Source organism: Drosophila rhopaloa, unplaced genomic scaffold (genome assembly GCF_018152115.1).
Source record: "Drosophila rhopaloa isolate 14029-0021.01 unplaced genomic scaffold, ASM1815211v1 contig_47, whole genome shotgun sequence".
NCBI classification, from domain to species: Eukaryota; Metazoa; Arthropoda; class Insecta; order Diptera; family Drosophilidae; genus Drosophila; species Drosophila rhopaloa.
Genome location: NW_025335142.1, coordinates 2324576 through 2347368, shown reverse-complemented (window position 1 = coordinate 2347368; position 22793 = coordinate 2324576). Strand labels below are relative to the sequence as shown.

Sequence of the window (22793 nt, the reverse complement as noted above, 5' to 3'; positions counted from 1 at the left end):
AATAAATGTAAATGGTAATTTTCGGAGTTAAGTAATAAATAAGGGTCTAAATTATGTAAAACAGCTTAAGTTTTTACCTTTATATTGTAAATACATATTTTGTTTTGGCAAAATTAAAATGTAAAAGCAGTTTTTCCATTTTTTTTTAAAAAAAAATGTATACGGTTTAAGTAACTATAACCTTTGTTGATAAATGTGTTTGTGCGTCTACACTATATGCTAATTATATTTCATTTGTAATAATTTACTTAATATTTTTACTCATTATAGAACTCAAAATCCAAAATGTGTTTTTCGTTTTAACTATCTACTCTTACAGTTAATTGGACAGATTTGGTAATGACCTTCTTCACTATTTGCTTTCTATTTAAATATTTTGGTATTATGTAAAAATCATTGTTTTCCACTTTAACTTTGAGTGTTAGATCATATTATTGATAATAGATATTAATAATTGTCTATTTTAGATATAGTCATTTAAATATAAATAAAATAATCAAGCTAATTAAAATGAGAAAATTATTTTTAAACTTCAAATTTTGCAGTTGCTTACCTTTAATATTGCACTCACTCATTCTACACGCTCTCTCACCATTTTGTACGGCTTTTGAGTCTTTTTTCACTCAACTGGGACGCACACACGCAAACCAACGTGGACATATCTACTCGAATTCGTTACCACATTTGATTGGCTCGATTAACACAATCGGAGCACCGTTATAACCAGTATACCCACACAGGCAAGCAAAGGAGAGAGCGGCGTACTCATCCCGTCTCAAAGAGAGAGCAATCCACCAACACTAACGCATGTGACCGCGCTCCAGTCGCCGTCGTGTGTTATAGATAAACGAGCCGATCCCGTTCGCCGTGGGCGAAAACGAGACCGGACTATATTGCCGTCGCCCGTTTATCGGCCGGCTATATATACCGGCATATATGTTCTCGTTTCGCTGACCAATGCAGAGCAGCTGGCTGAGAGCTACCCATACAAACGAGAGCGATCAATGAGAGCGATCACTCACACAAGCGCACCCATCGAAATCGTATTAGCGGATGCCGGTGGGCGTGGTCTATCGATCGGGGGTATTACCCACCACCCACCTCCCCAAGGCCCCTTTGAAATTTTTTTACTCGCTGCGAACTGGATTGAAAGTGCGAGTGAGAGGCACTATGGGCTGCAGAAAGAGAGGGGAGTACGTAAGACCCGAGTGATGGAGTTTTCCTAACGGTCTGTTTCTTTTTCTGATTTTTTTTCCATCTTCCACTAGTTTTTTCGCCCGTTTGGCAGTTGTCAAGCTGTCATAGTTTCGATCATTAAATGCGATATCTGTTGATAGCCATAAGACATTTTACGATATTACTAACATTGTTGGCTGGCGCCCCCTAGTGCGAAAGAGAGACTAACTCGGGGAGCCGCCCGATTCCAGATACCGTCAGCGGGATTAATGTATCATAAATAGCTTAGTTTCTGCAAGTTATACTCCAGTCGTATGATAATAGTTAAGTATAAATTATAATTAGCCATCTTTATGTCCAAGATCTACAAAATTGAATAGTTGCAGTGCGGCGGCTGCATAATATCAACTGATTGCTAAATAGTTGCCATTGGTAGTACCGGCCATTAAGCAATCTATGAATATTCATATCTATAGCTCTTAAAGCGGTAAGTGCTTTGCGGCAAATAACGATATTTGCCCCTTTGGTGTATTACAAATAGATACCTATTAAATGGAATAATTTACATATGTTGGATCAGGTAACTTGTCTAGAAACGGCTAAACAAAGAATCTCGATGAGTCTATATTTAATTAATTAGAATACTTATAGCAAAGAAACATAAAAAAAATTGATTGCATCAAGTTTATGAAAAAATCGTATAGAAGCGTTTATAAACGTCAGACATATATACGTAGATAAATAAAACTTGATGTTTTTTTATTTATATTCAATATACACTTTTTAATAAACATACATATTGAATGGAATTGGTTACAAATTGTGCGTTCAATCTCGACTAGAAATGGTTTAGCAAATTAGCTTAAAAAATATAACTTCTTTGAAATCGTGAATGTTTACTTATATCCGCTAACAAATTATTCCTAATTAAATTATGCTTAACGATTTAAATCATTAAATCCTTATATCCTTTCTGGCTGATATTTTGTAAGAAATATAATTGGTTTTATTTTTAACTCTACAGAATTATATTTTGTTGTTATTTTTCCATTTCCATTTATGCTTTTCTAATGATACTTCTAATTCTCAGTATTGTTTCATTTGATTTTAGACAATTTCCACAACAACTACCCTATTTGCTGTACGAAACGCTTTCTTAATGAAATATTTTACAGATGTAAGTATTTTTCTTGGCATTTAAAAATGGGCGTGAAGCCAGCTTAGATAGAGGCTCAATACGATTTCTATACTAATTTTCCCACTTTTCCCGGCTTTCTCCTTGCGCATCGTCTTATCCCATTTTGACTTTCGGCTTGAAAATGTCACAGAAGTTAATCCAATTTGCTGTTTTACGACAGGGCACGGAAACAGAGAAAACCCGCAGCTCGTTATCATCTTGTTGCCTCTCGTTGGGAAGGGTAACCCTTTTGCCTTCGGTCGGGAACCGCCTCCGGTTCTGAGGTTTTCCTTTAGAGGAAAATGGGGTGTTTTAAACCCATTACAAGGGCCCTTACCAGAAGCAGTTCGCTCTTCTCCTTTTCCTCTTGCGGTTTTCCGATTTGCGGTTTCCTTTGCACCCGCACTCTCAGCCGGATACTTTTCACAAATTTTCACGCTTTAATTTTGGCTCCTGGCATTTGCATATGGTTAGAGAGAGACGGGGCCAGAGAGGGAAGGGGATAGATGCAGCCTGCTAATCCTTGGTGAGCAACAGATTATCCCCGACAATTGTTTGTTCTTGATTTGTTTGTTATGGGTGCACAGCCGGGACTAAGGACTGATTCTCAATTCCCGTTGCTTTCTTTCTATTATACTACACTCGAAAAATAAAAGGGTTGTTTTTAAAGAAAGGGAACATTCCCCTTATTTCTTAAAGAAAACCAATTATTTTATTAGTTCATAGTTTTACAAAATTGGTTTTTTAACTCAGCGAAATTTGCTACAAATAAAACAAATACTACAAATAAATAAAAAATTGTCTGTCTGTTTGTGACTGCGAATTCGCTTTGGAATATTTTATTACATATTTATTTATTTATTTATTACATAGAAAGTAAGAAATTTTTTAATATTCCTTTATATCTAAATCAATGTTCCTTTATCGAATAACAGCTATAAAAACCGGCTTAAAAGAGATTTTATTCATTGGTATCTATTAAAGCATGATTAGTAGTAAAGCATGATTTTTTATTTTGAAAAAACTCTATACACATAAGATAAATCTTAATTAAGAGTTGAACTTATTTAATTAAGTTTATGAATTTTTCGCAGTGTTTCTTTTCACGAAAACGCTGCCTTACAATTGCAACAATTGCAGTGAGAAAGGCTCGAGGGGTTTCCTCGTTCGCCGCCTTTCTTTTCCTTCGCTTTTCCGCTGCGGGCCTCGCCCCTTTCTGGTTACAGTTTAATGCGTTCTAATGTATGTGACTTTTGCCAGGATTTTCTCGTTTGCCATTTGCCGCCGTTTAAACTGGAAACTCAAGTGACTTGCAGAATGCAGAATCGGTGAATTCGGAGCGGAATGTGTATGAAAACGGTCTAAAGTCGTCCTGACAATCGGCCATCATCAATCACCCGCTCGATTTGTATTCCGGCCCAGCATGATCGGGCCCCTTTCGATCAATATAAATATTTCTGCTGAAATTAGGTTACAGGCAAATCGTATCCGTCCGCATGAGGCATCCAGTTTCGGCTCAAATTCAGCTCCAGTTTCAAAAAAGAAAAACTTATGTCATGCCAGGCTACCTTTATTTCAGTTTGAAGTCTGTGCATACAATAAATTAATTATAAATGCATTAATCACTGCCAAAATCAACAGTAACCGGAGCTGTATTTTTTTATATTTTTGACAAATAGTGACATGAGTGCTCGTTGTTCGTTTCATTTCATTTGGATTTCGGTTCGGTTTTTGGTTCGTTTTTCGGTTTGAGCTTGGTTTCGGTTTTGGTTTTGGTTTTGGTTCGATTCATTCTTTGAGGCGGCGCGTGAAATGAAAACAAAAATTTAAAACACGTTTTCGCGCTTATTTCTGACTAATTTATGCGTTCGATTTGAATTCGCCTCGTTGTTGAATCGATTCCGATTCGACAGAATTCTGTCTTTAAAATACTCTGGCACGTCTGGGGTATTGCTAATATTAAATAGTGTTTTTAATTTTTATGAGGAGTAATGAAAATGATTTATTTGTATATTTCTGAAATATAGTTCATATGAAAAAAAGGAATGAAACTGATTTTAAAAGTTTTATTGTGTTTTTGTTGACTATACTTAACATTAATTAATCTTCACTTTCATCACTCTTATAATAAATATAATAAAGTTTATCCTTTTTTAATTATAATTATATTATACACTTTGGTTTTAAAGGTCAATTATGATAATTTTAAATAGACCTTATAATACCTAATATCTTATGGCAAAGAGATGAACTTTTTAGAGTCAAGTCTTCCATACTTCCCTAATAAATTTAAGCACCTTTGAGCAATTTTAAACCCATAACCCAAAAGACCACCAATAAATTACCATCGCTCTTCGTTTTAGAGCATTTCCACTTCGTCAACTCGTTTATGAACCCTTAATTCATTTCTCAACCGAGTTTGATTTTGATTGAAAGCCAGCAAAGAAACGAAAGAAAACAAAATTGATTTCCACCTTGCGGCATTTCGATGCCCGATGTTTCACATTTGGCAGCCTTAGTGGTTTAATTTTATATTCGGCTTCGGCTTGCAGCTTTCCGTTCGGATGGTTTTTTATAGAGACACAGATGTATGCAAATGAGATCATTGATCTGTTTTTGGTATCGATTTGTTTTTGAAGAGTTTGGAAAACTTGAAACCAAATCATATTTGACCCTAAGGGGTCGCCACATGCCAAAATTAACGAAAACAGAAATGTTAATTTCGGCATATGAAAAATGTGAACTGTTGACCATATCTCTCCATGTATATTTATATTTGTTTTGTTTCGCTTGTTCGTTTTGGTTTCTTTTGCTCTCTGTCCCCGTTCTACGAGCGCGAATTTGAATTTAATCAAATTAATTATGATTGTCAATGGAGCGAACTGCGCGATGATCAATTTTGGTTGGACTCGAAATCGTCTTCCCCCTTGATTTCGGGGACAGTGATAAATTGGCCGATCAGTCGAGGCCCTCGGGCGATATCAATCAGCTTTGGAAGTGGTCCAAACAAATTGCTCCACAATTCAGGCTCCCCGAAAAGCCGTATTAATCCTACACTTTATGGCCGGACCAGTTTTACGAATCCCAATTTCTTAGCCCATCCAAGAACAGCTTCCGTTTTGTCAAAAACACACCCATTACCATTTCCCCTTCTGGCGTTGTTGCGTGCACAAAAGTCGGGCATTGTTATAATTTGTGTTTTTTCACTCTTTTCGGGAAAGATTTTCTCCAAATGTGGCCATAAAATGTGAACGAGTCGAACTTAAAATGCCATATTTAACAATTGTTCCACACATTTGGGATCGGTGGGAACCTGGCCCGAAGTTGACATCACACATCAGCCCCGAAGAAAAGCCCAACTCTGTCCGGTCGGACCCATTTCAATGTGTAATTGTAACGCCTTTGTTGCTGTGTTATTAGCACCTTGCAGCCAAATAGACTATGAAATTGTTGTTGTTACTGGCCAGGTGCGAAAGGTTTTTAACCCCCCCAAAAAAAAAAGAGCAGTCCAACGGTGTTCCAGAAAAACAAAGCTTTCGGTTCACTCTCCTCGCTCGCCCGCTGGAATTTCGTGAATTTATGCATAATGGACGTACATTAAATTCATAACATCACGTTGGACCGTCGGACCCACAAATGAACTTAGGAGGAGCCCATCTGAAGATGCTGTGAAAGAAGTTCGGTTCCGACCTGTGTTACTTTTCGACTCATTTTAGTGGGTCATAAATGGGGTAAGATTTTTCACAGCCGATTGCGAGAAACGCTCGCCCTGAATGGCCCAGCTCTGTACTCTGAATTTCGCCGAGTGGGTGATTCAGTTTACCAGTCCAAGATGGCTTGATCGGAATGGCAGCGATAAGCGGGGTGACTTGGAGGAATAAAGGCGAAGACGGTATGATCCGTTTCATGGAACTCTTTAAAATGGCTGTCAATTTTATATAAAAGAGCTATAAGTATCAGAGATGGTGATACCTAATTCAATACATCATATGGAATGAACTATGCAAATGATGTATTATTTTTACATTTTTGAATCTTTGATTAAATGCTAAGTGTTACTAAGATTGCATACTTTTAGAACTGATTTGATTTAAAAAGGATTCATATATTGGGATAATAATATAATACTTACTTATTCATCGATTATATTTATTTTTAAACATTAACTGCCAGTCCTATGGTTTAAATAGGTATCTCTAATGAGCTACTATGAGCTCGAACTCGCATTTCACACAATTTAAGAACAAATAGTTGTTATTTAAATAATTAATTTTAAGTCCTGTGATTACGTTGTATGTTATCTTCGATAATACAATTGTTTTATTTAGATATTTAAATGGATTTATGCCCTTAATTGTTGTGAAATTGGATCTCAGGTGCACCCAGGGCATCGCGAATTCGTTGCAGGCAGCTTTTCCGCATTTCCCATGGCAGGGTTATGTTGGAAAGTAGCAGGCCAACAGTTGGCAATAAAATGGCCAGGCCCACAAGGGGCTTTTGGGAGGACAAGAGGACAGGAGCTGAACTTCAAAGTGGGGCGATGCTGGCACCTGCACTGGGGCCGTGGCATAGCAAATCATTTTGAAATGAATCATATATCTCGGACCATGACACGACGACCCAGAGATGAACTGGCGAATGGGTGCTGGAAAGAGTCATTGACTGCGCCGACAATAAAATTATGAAAATGTATAAATCAATGTGCTGGCGGTTAGCGGTGAAAATCGTATAAAATATGTTTTCAATTTTCTTGCTGGCACACTGGAATCCAATTTAAAGATGGATTGTTTCGCTTTTCCACCATGGTCGGGCTGAACTTGACCCAATGATATTTAGTTAGCCAGGCGACTCGGGCCGAGACAAAGGCAATGTCGGCCAGGAAAGTGGCAAATTCAAAGGCAGTGGCAGTGGCATCTGCATTATGGCATTGCGGAGTGTTCGGAGCGCTGTGCTGCCTCTTTCCCAGGTTGCCACTTTGCCAGTTTGCCAGTCCGGGCTGACAAATGACTAAGGTCGCGCCGCGTTCGCAGCACAATTGGCCCGTTGGGGCGGTTTCTGTTTGGACGGGGCGGTAAGAAGGTCGTCGGATCGCTGGAGTCGTCTTGGCCTGTTCCAACTCTGATGCATCACACACCGCCAGGCAGCTGCGGTTGCGCCGGACGTCATAGAACACTTGGAAAAGCAATAATTAGATATAGAAATAAATATAATAGAAACAGGAAAGCAAACTACGACATAACTTAAAGAAACGTTGACAATACAATATATTATTGAATTTATTTCAGGAAATAAAAAGGGCCTACGTTTAAAAATGGATTGCAGCCACATCTTTACTTTTTCCATAATAGAAATGAAATCTGAACTGAAACCACAATTAAAGACTGTTATCAATTTTTTAGTTTTAAAATTAAATTTTAAATGTAATATACGAATATATTTTTAAAGAATTAAGATGAACTAACGTTGCATTCAATTCAGTATGCTTATTAAACTATAAGTTTTATTTTCGATAAATATATATTTTTGTTTATTTTAAATATTACCTATAAAAGTTATTTTTCTCCATTCTTAAATGTTTTGTTTATTTTAATTTAAGTGGGAGTATTGTAAAGCTTACGTTATTTCAAAATGGGTGTTGTGCTGACTTACATTTCTTTATGTGTAGCCAGAGTTGGAGAAGCCTCAACTTCGTATCCGAGCAGGTGTTCCGCTACACACAAAAGACACAGAAACCTCAACTGAAGCTGTTTGATGCGCACGAATTCCGTTTTTAGCTGAGGCTTAGGCGATGCCAGTTTTCAGTTTTCCATTTTGTTGCAATAAAATTTTAATAAGATTTTCCTCTAGAATATACATATAGCCGAATCGTGATGCAGCTCATCGCTCCAAACTCCCAGCTTTTCAGCGTTTTGTGTGGCAATCGATCGCAGCTCCATTTTTGTATTGCTTCGGCTGGCGAAATCCAAACAAAACTCCGCACTTTTGAAGGCTCTCCATCTGATGCCTCTATATAATATTGTTTATTGACTAGATCTGCACGTGTGTGTCAGTGTATTGTTAATGCAAATTGTGCTAAAAACGCTAAACGTTGTTAATGACAGTCGACGTCGACGGAGCCGAGTGTTGAGCTGAAAAGATGGCGATAGATGCACTTTGGGTGTGTCGACTGTTTGTCTAATAGAAAAAATCGCAATCAATATATTTGTATATTATATAGACAATAATTGCAAAATAAACGATCGGCGATTGTGTGGTTAATTGTTCGATTTCGTCAAATATGAACACGTAGACAAATAGGATTTCTACTACGCTTGATATCAGCCTAGGCTTGGTTCGCAATCAAAACAATACTAATTGGTGGGCAAACTGATTGCTCTTTTGAAAATAATGGATTGTATTGAAAACAGTAATAATTAACTATTATATAATATTAATTTCTATATTTTGCTTTAATTAATTCATTTTCCATTTAAGGAATTATATACTGGGAACATATTTACCTACTTAAATTTTACTTTTATCGCCTGTTCAGATCTGACATGCAATACTTCACCAAATGTAAAAGATATAAACCTTTAAGTGCCTCCTTCCCACATGTTATCTCCCATTTGTACCCAACTAAATCTTGATGCTGTCAAAATTTGTTAGTTTTCCGAAACGAAACTGGCAATTAAGATGCAGTTTAGCTGCCATAATACTGCTGTTGCCGAATCCCTTGGCGGATCTTGATCGGCGGTAACTGTTGACCCTCACGCTTGATCACTCAATTAGCCTGACCGCACACGGAGCCCCTAACTAATAACTCCAAGCCCCGTCTCCAGATGTTTCTGACATCGCCCACAGCCGTCAACACTGGAGTATAAAAATTTATTATGTACACCCGAAAAGGCAGGGGTGTGGCTGAAAAAAGGGAGATGCCCGAAGGATAAAGAAAGAAATCATTAAAATTTTCAAATGGCCAGAAAAAAGAACAAACCTGACTAAGCCGCAGATGATGAAAAGAGCGTGTGTCGCAGATTAAAATTTCCATGTTTAGTTGAAAAAATAATGCAGAAATCATGAATATAAACAGCAATTGTCATCGGCCGGGCGACCCAACAACCTAAACAAGCAATAATATTTGCCTTTCGGCAGTTTGCGCATTTAGAGCGCTCACGCATGTAATTAGGAATAAACTGAACTGAGGCAAAACTGAAAACAGAGGACTGAAAACCGAAAACCAAAATCCCTAACCGCTTGCCATAGATACTTGGAGTTTATCCCTAAGTCCTCGTGCGTGTGTACTTAGCAAAGTCGCTGGATTTTCGAAACACTCGTCGTTTGGGAAAATGTGTGCCAACAAAAGGCTTGGCTTATTTAAATGTGCATTAGAGCCCCTCGTCTTAACCCTAAGTCGTGTCACATGTCAACAATTTTCCAAAACTACAAGCTGGAAACTTCCTGTCCGGCGATTAAAGAAAGTTCCTGGCTGGATAGGAACCACGAATTTTCCCTCAAAAACGAAGACTACACAACATATGGTCGATTTCATGGTCAAGAACAGCAGAGCGATCGTAAATTGTAGCCGGTAGTTAGTTCAGGTTTCTCGGTTTTTAGGCCATTGATACAGTCATTAGGCTACCGATCATCCCCCGGTTAATTGCCCCGAAATTAGGCTGTCATCGTCGTTTAGTTTCAGGAAGTGCAGGAAGCATCGCTGTGGGTCTCGATCATCGAGCAGCCGAAAGGCTTCTGCCGTCAGCTGTTCGTAATCCCTAATAGTGCGATCATTATAATAGCATCACCGTCTATTTGCAATCAAACAAACTCACACAGTTTTTCGTTGATTAATAAACTGGGGATTATTCATAAGCCACAAAGTCAGCGTGGCTGGCAGCTTCTTGTTAATGAGCTCCATCGTGATGAGTTTCTCGAGTGTCGAAGTTTGATGTCTGAGGTCATGCCGTGAATTTATTTCCATCGCTCATAGATCATATTTCTCGCAAGGGGCGGTAGCCCAACACCTGCGTATTAGCCGATCCACCGTAGAAATTTCCGCATTCCGCAATCCGCTGACCCACAAAGTGGGCGATCCATTCCGATCCGATCGCTTCACGATCGCCCAAGAAACCGAAAAATCAAAAATCTTGCCTGATATATTTTCCCTTTTGTGCATAATAAATCACACACTTTTTCTTTCGCCGCTGGCGTGGGAATTGAAAACAGTGAAATGGTTTCAATAATCAACGGAGAAACAAAAACCTAATCAATTAAAGTCTCTTATCATTGCGGTGCATCAGCCAGCGCTAACGAATAATATTTTTTCGGTTGTTTCTCGGCCTCTTATTATTGAAAGTGTTTTGTTCAGCTCACGAAGTGCTTGTAAAACAAATCGAAATAGTGGAAGGGGTTGGGATGAATGTATAAGGTCGATATATAAGTACTCTGTACATTTTTGGATTAAAATAATAAAAGGTTTTAGGTTAGATAAAATAAATGGGTAAATACTTAACGATAGTTTTAATCAATATTAACTTGCATTATTTTAAAGTACTTAACTATATGAAACCGGAATTAGATTTGTTCTTGTTGTGTGAGCTATATAATATCAATTAGTATTATACAATATAGCAACCAATTAAATAAAATTATTTTTCGGTTTAGGCGTTCCAAATATTTATATGTTACTTAATTAACGTGTTACTTTGTTTACAACCAGCATTAGAGAATCAATAACAAAATTATTTCCATAATAAATATTGTAATGAAATCGGAAAGCTATCATTCATTTTCAATCTTCAAAATTCCCATCACTAGAGGGTATCTATATTTTTTAAGGCTATTCGAAAGGAGGTTTTGTCTGATTGAAAATCCAATTACCGATCATTGACAGTTACGTTGAGTTTGTTGTACTAATTTCAAGATGCAGAGGGGAGCGGCGGTTCGGGGTGGAAGGACAGTCATCAATCAAGTCATGGCCGACAGTCCATGCAAAATTATATCATGTGTTAAAAGTTATGACGGATCATCGGAGGTGTAAATGTAAAGTGTCGTTGGCACTGCCCTCCTTCGATTTGGCTCTTCCTTTTATTGTTTTGTTTTCTCTTTTTTCGCACAGCTTGAGTTTTTGGTAATACATCCACTTTTCCATCCATTACTCATCGCATTCAACGATCGGCGGAAAAAATAAATACGCCCAATCAAAGCAATCTTTCGACACAAACAAAAGGATCGTTCGAGATTTTTATACAACGCTTTTTGATTCGGAATTGACAGGCGGCATACAAATCCCCCGACTGTTGTTATAAATTAGCTCAAAACCCATGCACAATGCACTCGGCCATCAATCATACAAAGAACTTATCCGTATACGATATGTTATAAATGTTTTCATTTCACGCGGTTCGTTAAACCGAAGATTCTTCACCTCTGAGAGGGCACTTCCACCTGCGGATCTCCTTGGATTGGGGATCTAAAATTCTTCGGGAGTATAACCTTAATTGACTTGACGCAAGGTAAATGTTATCGGGCTGTGTCTATCGTATTTTCTGCTGTCAAAGCTCAATATCTGTGACTATCAATTGTTTTCGCATCTGAGTTATCTTTTTTAATTTCAAGCTCGGCTGTGCCCCCTGACCGGGGTCAAAGTTGAGTGTGTGCGAGTGTGTGTGGGTCTCCTTTTCTCCCCATGTCGCGTGTTTCATTAGAGGCGACAAACAAACACAGCCAGTCCGCAGATTTCCAGCAATGATCAGCCCGCGGACCTCAACTCCAAGTCGTTGTCTCACATCCACGGAGAAAAATGTAGATAGATTCGCAGAACTCATTCCTGAAATAAAGAGAATGGTAGAAGAATTCAATTTTAAAATGGGAAAACACACCAAACCGATATGTAAACTATATTTGAGGTAATTAATAGAACTACTATTAGCTTCAAAACGAACTTTCTTTCTGTGTAGCACCTAGCACACAGCATATTGTGACCTCAAAAATAACGAACGTGCGGTAAAAGCGTCGCCAACCTCAGAGAGCTCTAACCTGGCCAAAAGCAACACACTCGCACACTCTTTGGGCCAAGAGTCTTGGTCCAGTCAGCAAGAGTAGCAGCATCGCAGGCAGCAGACTTCTCCTCCTCCCAGTTTTTTTTTCTGTTTTTTGCGACGTGCCACACCTGTTTCATGTAGTCAAGCTCTTCTCTGCCCAAGAACCAGCCATCCAGACATGCACCGAAAAATAATTCCCGAAATTAATAATCGAAAACAATTATGTTTCGGAGTTTAGACTAGGGACTTACATATTGTTGAATACTTCAAAGCTTAAACTTAAAAGTTGTTTTTTGCTTAACAGAATGATGGACCTTAAATACAAATTCTAATTTTTTTTGTAGCATTAAAGGTTGTGTGGTTTGAAATTAACAAAAAAGAACCATAAATATTAAAACTGAATTTGGTTTGCGGTTTTTTTTAATGGAGCACAATCCGATTTTTCATTTCATTTTTTGCTATTTTTAGGTGAAAAATAGCTTAAAGGGCTTAAGTAACTGTTTATGGATATTAAGCACTTATAAATGTCAATTAAACATTTTTGATGGGTATTTATAAAATTTAAAAATCGGGAGAAAATTAAATCATAGCTCAGATGGCAAATCAGGTTGTATGAAGAGATAAGGAATACAATTTTTAATTGAAAATGATAATAATAGTTTTAAAGATATTTTATTAAGAACTTATAGTTTAGTTTAGCAGTTTCAATGTACTAGAACAACATAATATTAACAGTTTTACTTCTCATACCTAAACTTTACTTATTTAAGAAACAAAGTTTTCTATTAATAACTCTGTTACCTAATATTCCATCCTTTCTTTGAGTGCAGCCAGCGCCTTGTGAGAATTTTTGTTGTTTTGTCTTTGGTGGGGGGGTCTTTGTGGGCAACAATTTTTCGGTCTCTAAACTGACCTTAGCCAGAGATCTGGCTCTGGGAGCTGGCAAACGCATTTCTGATAATGATGGACTGTATTAACCGTTAGCCAAAGTTGAGGCCAGGCAGCTTCGGGCCGGGCCTTTACCTCCATGCATGTGGCCACAACAAGCTCCGGCAATCAGTGGACATTTTAAGATTTTCCAGCTTCGGTGGGAAATTGCTGGTCAGATTTTCGGCGAAAAAAAACACTAGAAGAAATGAAAATAGGGGGAGCGAAACAGAAATGAAGAAGAAACCTTCGACAGCTGAAGCTTTCACTCTCGGTCTTTAATGTCGCCTGTCCCTAAACAATTTGAACTTGTCAAGCGTAATCAGTTTTCCTTTCATTTAGTCTGACATTTACCGCCGCCAACGAAGCCGACGTTGACACATGGCCATGTCACCAGCTCCTCAGCCACCTTTCCAGCCACCAGACACCGGAGTGTCCGGCTTCTCGGCCAGAAATGCAGACGCAGACGTGGACGCAGCTCGGTGGCAATTATCAAAAAGCGCGCAACTTTTCACACGCAGCCGATGGCGATCGCAGTCGCATTGCTGGGATGCTGCCGTCGCAGTTGCAATAGTCGCAGATACACCGGTGGCACTAATTACGGCTCATTATAGTGACCAAAGTGTAACATGTTGTCAGCCGCGAGGACAACAAGCAAATGCAATGGGAAAAAATAAATCAAAGGGGCTACTAGCAGTGATCGTAGTCTGGAATACTCTAACAATCAATTAAGTATTTATTTTTAAAAATATATATTCAATTTAGATAGATGCTTATATTTAATTAAGGAATGGAACCCAACATAAATAAATTGGCAAGCAACAATTTATTATTTAGTTAGTTGCATAAAATTATTATAAGTTATAGTTCTCCGAAACCGATCTTAATTTATTAAAGTGGTTATTTTAAAAGAACTTAATGAAGTCCTTTTACAAAGTCGATATATATTTAGATAAGAATCATAACCAACACCCGAGAATATGTTTCATTATTTAACTAAGTAATTTCAACCATATTCTTTTCAATGAAATACTTTCCCATGGGTGTCGCTAAGTAGTGACTAATTTGTAATCTGCTTATCATATAATTGTCCTTATTTATAATACTTTTACGCAGAGATATACAATTTAATTTATCAGACGCAAACAAGACAGTTTGCTTAAAGTTACAGGGAATTTTAGTATGAGTCAAGAATCTCTATAAGTGATCATTTCTTAGCGCTCTTTAGCTTGCGGCTAATTGAGTTCCCACATTAGAAAACTCTTTTCTATTTATGGCCTTAACATATACTTCTTAAGTTTATCGTATAACATTAATTCCGTGGTCTGTGGCAAAACTAATCGCAAACTTATCATACCCACACTCCCTGTTTTTTGTTTTTTAACTACGACTCGTGGCTCACACATGCGAGTGGATGGAGTTGGATTTGAAATTGAAGCTGGAGACGAGGTTGAAGTCAAAGTTGGAGGAGATATCCAAACACCTGACAGTTGGCTGTTGGCGCTAACGCTGGGCCTTCGTGTTATTTCTGTTGAGTGACCATTTTTGGGCAGCCAAGTTTCGTGTGAGTTTCGATCGAAAGTGCAGCAAACGCAATTCCCAACTATTTGGCTTGTCTCTCAAATATTCTACGGCGTAGTGTTTCGAGAGCTTAACAATTAAGTTCTCGAAGAAGACAGCGCCAACCTGTTCAGAATTACGAAATTCATAGTCAAGCTAGGCGAATTGTCAATTTCAGAGTCGGTCTTCAAAATTAGCTCCATTACACAGCTCGATCGATCCATCGATCTTGGCTGTGAAAACCATTTCAAGTGGTTTCAGCAGCCCAAAACCCCCAAAAAACCTTTGTATATAGGAATTGAACGATACTCTCACTTGAGACGAAGCCCAGAGTCGTTTGCTACACGAGTTGCCCGAATCACTTATGAAAATCGCTTGAGAAACCCTTGAAAGCCGACGACGATCAGAGTTCGTGTCAACATCATCAATTTTGATCAATATGTATGGTCTAATGCTCTCCCTCTCCATCGATAAATATGCACAGCTGAGGGCAGCAAAATAGAATCATAGGTTAATATTTGGGAGTGTGTTCAAAATCTCTTTCGACAGAACTGTGTATTTGTGACACATAAATACATTAAATTTTAGTTGTAAATATATATGTAACCGTAAAAAAATTAGATCGTAGCCGCATGGATTTATCTTAAAATGCTGTCTAATTTAAAAAATGTTTCCCTATTTCAGTTGAAAAAAATAATACTTAGTTTAATATAAAAATAATCCAATTAAAATCTAAATATATATATTTAAGCTACATCACTATTATTTTAACAATTGCTGTCTATGTGCATATATCTTTCTCTATCTGCCATTTAAACGACTCCTTTGCCTTTGGGGCCCGATCGTGTTTGAGTTCATCGCATTCGTCTCCGATCGTAGACTCGACAAAAATATGGAAAATTACAATTATTAGGCATTTGGCTTGTTTGTTTATTGGTAGGTGTATTGAGGTTATACGCTAAATGATACATCGATCGTTTGAATAGAGCGATCGAGCAAAACGATCCGGCGCGATCAGCGCGATCGTTCAATTGATTGCCCGCCCGATCGGCCAGCGGACAAGTGAAAATCTCGGGACCGACTGGAAGATGAATGAAAATTGCTGCCTAAATGGCAGCGGACATGATCGAGCCGATCATCACTCCTGGCATGATCACTTTCTTTTCGGACTCTTCGGACATTTCGGACTGGCCGGGGAAAATCCCCGAGTGGTGACATGTGTTCGTATGGGAGATGGGTCGCCTCAACTCTTGACCCAGCTGCATAAGCAATTATGATCTTGATGATCCCCGGTGATCTTGATGATCTTCATCATGATCAATGTCCGAGATCATCTGGAGCGAGGGACTTTGGAGCGGGGACTTCGTCTAGTTAAGTGACGCCCTAGGGCCGCTCGCTGGCGACCCTGTTTAAGTTTATAAAAACTCATTATAATGTCTTATAAATGCACTTGTATCAAGTGGGATTTCTTGATTGCCGTCTCCGTCTGTGGCACTCCCCCTCTCCCCCCTCTCTTCTTCTCCTCAACACCCCCAACTTTGCTTTTGGCCTGATCTTTAGCTGCTCCTTTTCCTGGTCGCCCTGTCTTGGCACTTATAAAAAATGTACATGAATTTAGATTTGTTTTGATTCAATTAAAATGGGCTATAAATAGGTCTTTATAAAAAAAACTTACTTTTTCTGAAACAAAAATATTTATTTTAAGAGTAGTTAAGAACGCTTTGATATAATAAATAAATAGTAATTAAAATTGAATGTTCCATAATAAAATAAATTAAAATATTTTAATTAATTGTGCTTCTGTTAAACTAAATTTAAGATAATTTGTAATGCTAAAATTGACTACAGCTAATAAGCCATAAATATATATATATTTATATTTTTAAATAGATTTTTGGTATTTGAGTTAAAATTTTAATTAAAGCATTAAAAAGTAACAATTTTTTATTAAATAAACATTTTATGATTACGAATTTAATTCAGTGCTAGATTATTTTAACTGGTGAAAAGGTTGGGCAAATAGATACAAATGGCCCCTGCTCTCAGATCTCAATTCGATTTATTTTTTGCAGTGTGCTCGCTGGGTGTCTGTCTTTGAGACTGTGCCTTGCTCTCGACTCGAGTCGAGTCGAGTTGAATCGACTCCACTCGACTCAACTTTTTGTCGGGGTCCGGGCTCCCATGCTCTCATGCTTAGACACATAGTTCGCTCAAGATCATAACATGACCTTTTGACTGGCAGTGATTTCAACGCCCACGCGTATAAAACAGACCCAACAGCACCACCGCACCACCAAGGCAGAAAGGCCAAAAAGCAGGCAGGAGGCAACCACACCGATCTGGCTCTGTGGTCTCTGTATGTTTATGGAAAATGGGTTATGAGATATTTCGCTGGCCTTTATCTTTTGGCCATTTCTATTTTGACCATGGGAAATAAATTCTCGGAGCTCGGGTAGGTTGGTCCCTCCGCTAATCGAATGGACAGACCGCGATCTGGAAGGGGGAAAAGCCAGCCACGAAGGACGTTCGTTCTGCATTTTACACCTACGCCAGCCCGAAGGTTTAAGATTCCGCTTGATAACTTGTTGCTCTTTCCCTCCGCAATTCCTTATGTGCGGTAATTGAACTTACGCGTGTGGGGATAGTCCACCCTTGATGGAAAATCAATAGACCCCAAACCAAAAGCCCCGAACTGCCAGTCGCAGGAGTCTTCCTTGTTTTCTTGGTTGTCCTTTTAATTTCCACCAACAAACAGCAAATAGAGTGTGTATTTTTGGAACAGACATCGGGCACGCGATGATAGCTTTAGTTTCTCGGCGCCCCACCGCCCACATAACAAGTTTACCCGACTGCATTAACCCACTGCCAAAAGCGAGTGCAAGGACTGCCCCCACCGAAAACGGAAAAGGAAGGTTATCACGGAGTCGATGAATTTCGGATACCTTCACTTGATTGTTAGTATCATGCCAACTGTAAATCAACTTCATTTGATTGAGGAATACATAAGCTTATCGAAAAATCCCTAGTGAAATATAGTTTTTTTAATTCAATTAAGTGCCATTTTCAAATTAAGTTTTATTAATATTATTACTTGTTAAAAAATTCCACAAGCTAAATAAAAAAGTGTGGGAATACATTTTATTTTAAGAAGGTCTTTTTTTCTTTCTTTCGTACAAAGTGCTAAAAACCATTAAAAATTGATTATTCCTATCAATTTTAATTAAATACACAATTTTATTTAAATTTAAAATTCAAAGTATTCTGTAACATTTCTATATCTGGTAAACATCATATAAAATTCGCAACACCCCTTTAAAAAGGTACCAAAATTGGCTTTGTTTACTCCTTGAATGGGGCTCGTTGTTGCCAGGACGACCCGCTGGCATTCCAATGCAAAACAAATCGAATTTCGGCTGTCGGTGCCCCGGGTTCGAAGGAATTTCAGTGAGGCTCCTGCACAGCCTTGGTGTGGTGCTTCACCGAGTGCTAGGATTCCAGCCGACCTTTGATATTTCTGGTCTGTGAAGTGGAAGTGCAATGAACTGACATGATTACGGGACCGGAGGCCAGGCAAACGCACAGGTTGTTGGACTTGAAGAAGCAGCAATGGGCCAAGGAGAGAGGTTGGTCAACTCAAAGGATATATGTAATTAATTTATATAAATAATAAGTACATTTTTCAACAGAGGAAATAGCTCGCATGGATGAGATGTATCATCATCAGCACACCTCGCACCATAAGATCGAACGCACCTCCATTCGCACCTACTACTCCAACTTGGATCTCAGTCAGACCTCGACCTCCAATCAAACGTCCAGTCATTCGCGGCGAAATCAAGGCCCGGATATGCAATTGATCCTGCGCCAGCCGGAGTATCGGCATGGCAATCAGGCGTACATGAATCAGTTGGAGCGGTATATCGACGATCTGGATGTGGACGCCGACGCGGACTTCGAGGACGAGGATGAGTCCATGTACCGCAGGACGAGGAGGGGCAGCTATGCACCCGGAATGACTTCCCGTCAGATGCAGAATCCCGCTCGCTACGCGGAACTGGTGCCCACATCCCTGCAAACAGCCAAGGGAAGAATGCAGAACTCGCGACAGGAGGCGCAGCAGCACCTGAAGCTGCAGCACCAGCAACTTATGCTGCAGCAACAGCAGCAACATCTCCAGCAGCAACAGCAACAGCAACGCCTGCGGAGTCCCAGTTTGCCAGCCATTAGGCAGAGGGTGAGGCACCAGGAAAAGACGGGGAAGCCAACTGACATTGATCCCGGCAACGGGCCACATCGATTAAACAATCCCCCGGGAGGCGCTGGCAACCCGCTCGGGGTAGGAGTAGGAGGAGGAGGTGGCGGTGGAGTCCAGGGACCTCCGGGTTGCCAGGAGGAAGACACTTCCGGCTATCTGAGCGATACGCCCAAGAATCCCCACACTCCCGACATTTGGTTCAACGACGGTGCGAGTCAAATCGAGAGCATTAGTGGCATGGGCAGTGCCAGTGTCCTGGACGGCGGAGGCGTGGGCGCCGTGGGAGGGGGCGTGGCTGGGTGCCGACGCCTCCGGCGATCGATACAGGCGGGCACCACAGCTGCACCCATTCCTGCACCGATTCCCGTCCCCATTCCCCTCCATCCACCCCCGGGAAATCCCCTGAGCAAGGCGTACACCATCAAGGGACGACGTGTGCCAGGGCAGGGATACGAGCCACTCGCAGCCGATGGATACATGGCCGATGGGTGAGTAACCAAGTGACCCAATCACACAAAAAGCAAATTAGCAAACTGCAATTAAACACGAAACACTTGGACTGGGTAACCAGCTTTAATAACTTTTCATAAAAAAAATATTAAAAGCCTGTTTTACTTATCAAAGTTAGGATTTGACATTCAAATTATTCACATTCGCAGTTCATAAAATATTAATTGAGTAATCAAATTATCACAAATCTTGTATTTTTGTAATGCTGCATTGAATTCGGTGTTTGATTGACAATAAATTATTTATCTGACGTCTAAATATTTGAGTAATTAAATTAAAATTATTAACTACTTACATTTTTATTTCCAATAAAGGAAAACACTTATTAATATAAATTTTTGACTATTTATGGAGATAATACGCAAAAATAAATATATAATTTAAAATAATTAATATATAATTTACTCAAAATAAGTTAAAAACCTGTTTAACGAATATGTGATTTTTTAAAAAACTAAAAATGTAAGCAGAATCATGAATGTTTTTTGAATGGTACATTTTTTTAAGCAATGCATTTGAATTCATGGCTACGAATGCTATTATTTTTAGGACAACAATTACATAATTTGTGAAAGTAAAATTTTATATTTTTGTTCGAATTACCATACATTCTTAGTTAAATATTACATTTTTTGTCTGCAATAAGTATAACCCTACATATCAAAAATATATTTTTTAATTTGTATACAGCTGTTGCTATATGCCCGCTCCGCCCAGCTCCTCGAACATGAGTATGAGTCGCGACGTTTCGACCTCGAATACCTACCAGGTGCACATTGGCAATCCGGAGCAGAGCGACTTCTACGTCCACGAACAACACGAAAGGGAACGAGCCCGCTGGGCCAACTTCAACGGGGGTCTTGGCCATCAGCCATCCCAGCAGCCACCAGGATGGCTCAGTCGCGGGATGCACGATCTCAAGGACAGCGAGGACGACGTCCAGTCCATGCAGTCCTCCTCCACCTACTTGAGGGGTCAGAATGCGCCCCTGGATGCCCAAACTCTGGCCGAAAGGATGGACAAGAGGCGCAAGGCAGCCGAGTACCACAATGCCATTAAGAAGCAACTTCACGAGAGGGAATTGATTCGGAAATGGGAACTGGAACGCCATCGGCAGGAGGAGCAGATCGAGGAGGATCGCATGCGTAGACAGAATCAATTGGAGCAGGAGCGTCTGGAATTCGAGAGGAGAACTCTTCTGGAACGAGAGGAGGCTCAGCAGAAAAAGCAGCAGGTAATGCTAGATGCCATTCAAAAAGCTGAAGTTGCGGCCAAGTTGGAAAAACAAATGAAACGGTTGGTTCGCCAGCCATCTAAAATGTCCCAGGAAACCGAAGAGGGGGAGTCCGAGCTACTAAGAGTTCAATCCGTGGAGGAGGAAGAGGAGGATGTGGAAACTGGGGCGGAGCAAGCTTCACCCCAAGAAGAAGAACCCTCCAATACACCAAGAGCTGCACCTCCAGTTATCACCGAAGAAAAAGTCCTGATAGGCACACCCATCAACCTTCGACGCACTATCACGAAGCCCATTAAAATACCCAAGGATTCCAAGAAGGAGGAACCAAAAGAAGGTGCCCAAACCAAAAGACAGACCTCTTTCCTGGGCGAAGATAAAGAAAACATGGCTCTGCTGATGCAACCAGCTACCCTTATTCCATTGCCCGTTACCAGCGATATTTTTGGACTCCAAAATGCCATTGGTAACCTACAGATAGCCACTTACTTTATGCAACAGCCCATGCAGAAACCACTTCAGACTCCGGGTTCCTATTCGAAGGCCACGATGACCCATCGTACGGATACCTCGATTTACACAGAGGATGGTTATCAGGCGGAGAAGGAGGAGGAGGAACCACTGGAGACTGCGAGGTCCGGAAGAACGGACTTGGTCACCGCCAGTGGTTGCTTCTCCCCAGATTCCTTGGAGGTGGATGTGGCTCCTGTTTCGATTGCCGAACAAGATAAACTAGCACTAATACCCCTGAAGACCCCTCTTCAACTGGGAAGTCTAAACAGTTCAGATGAGCGAGACGAACACCATCACGAGTTGGGTCACCAGGCGGATGTGGAGACCCAAACAGAGTTGCCCCTGAATTGCGATCTCTGTCTGTTCCACGATAACTTCTACAAAGTTTTACTGAAGAGGGAGGTTTCCACCACCACCACCACCCAGACATCCAAGTCTCAGACCCAACCCGCTAAGGAATCCACTGCTGAGAAGGATCATGAAACCACAACTACCACAACCACCACCACGACAACCACATTTAAGGCAAAGAGCAAGGACAAAGACAAGGACAAGAATCTGAAGAAGAACCAAAGCAAGGACAAGGATGCCAACAAGATGGACGATCGACCGAAGTGGGGCGTCAATCGGCCGGTGGTTCAATATGTCAAGGCCAGCGATCGGGATCCGTTTTGCCTGAGGAAGAAGAAAAACCACCCAAGCACGGCCAAACCACCCAGATCCCTGTCGATGGACTCCCGTCTGGATAGTGTGGCGGCGCTCCCTGAAGATCGGCTGATAAACCTCGCCGGAGGACCTCCATCTGCCGCGGGTGAACAGGAGGAGGAGGGCTTCCTGCTCAAGGCCCGAAATGTCTGCACCGAAATTCTACCCATTAAAACCGACGACAAGGGCCGCATTTTCCTCAATTTCCGCGAGGCCAGTGCCATCATGAACGAGGATGAGATCAAGGACAAGCTGCGGCAGAAGTACTTCAATTTTGGCCGGATCCTTCCCCGCAGAAGTTGGGCCTCGGCCACCCAGCACGCCCTGCCCTTCAGTGCGGTCACCACTGCTCCTCCGCAGGCCACGGTGGGTGTGGGTGACTTGGCGGATGATTGAAATCAGCATATAATATAAAAATATTTAAACGACCAGGAATCTTTTACAATGCATAAACTAGAACGACTGTAAAACCTTTAAATATATACATTTGTATTGCAAGCACTTAAATCTGCAATGTTTTTTTTAAGGATGAGGAAACTATCAAGGGATTTTGAAAATTAAATGTAGTTTTTCTTACTTTTCTTTTTGGATTTGGCATAAATTACTATTTGGGTTTTGAAATGGTTCCAAATTCCTTTCTAATAAATATAGATACATTGTTCTTAATTTGTTGATACATATCACATATCTTCACTCTTTTTAAATTATTCAAAG

The 22793-nt window shown here is 40.0% G+C and overlaps 1 protein-coding gene across 1 annotated transcript; it reads left to right on the top strand.

Moving 5' to 3' along the window:
* Positions 1 to 18326: 18326 nt before the first annotated feature.
* On the top strand, positions 18327 to 22475 carry LOC108039203. The gene is made up of 3 exons (XM_017116131.2): positions 18327 to 18485; positions 18549 to 19605; positions 20318 to 22475. Exons 1-3 carry the CDS (start codon positions 18410 to 18412, stop codon positions 22473 to 22475), a joined length of 3291 nt encoding a protein of 1096 aa, XP_016971620.2. The 5' UTR covers positions 18327 to 18409.
* The last annotated feature ends 318 nt before the right edge of the window (positions 22476 to 22793 follow it).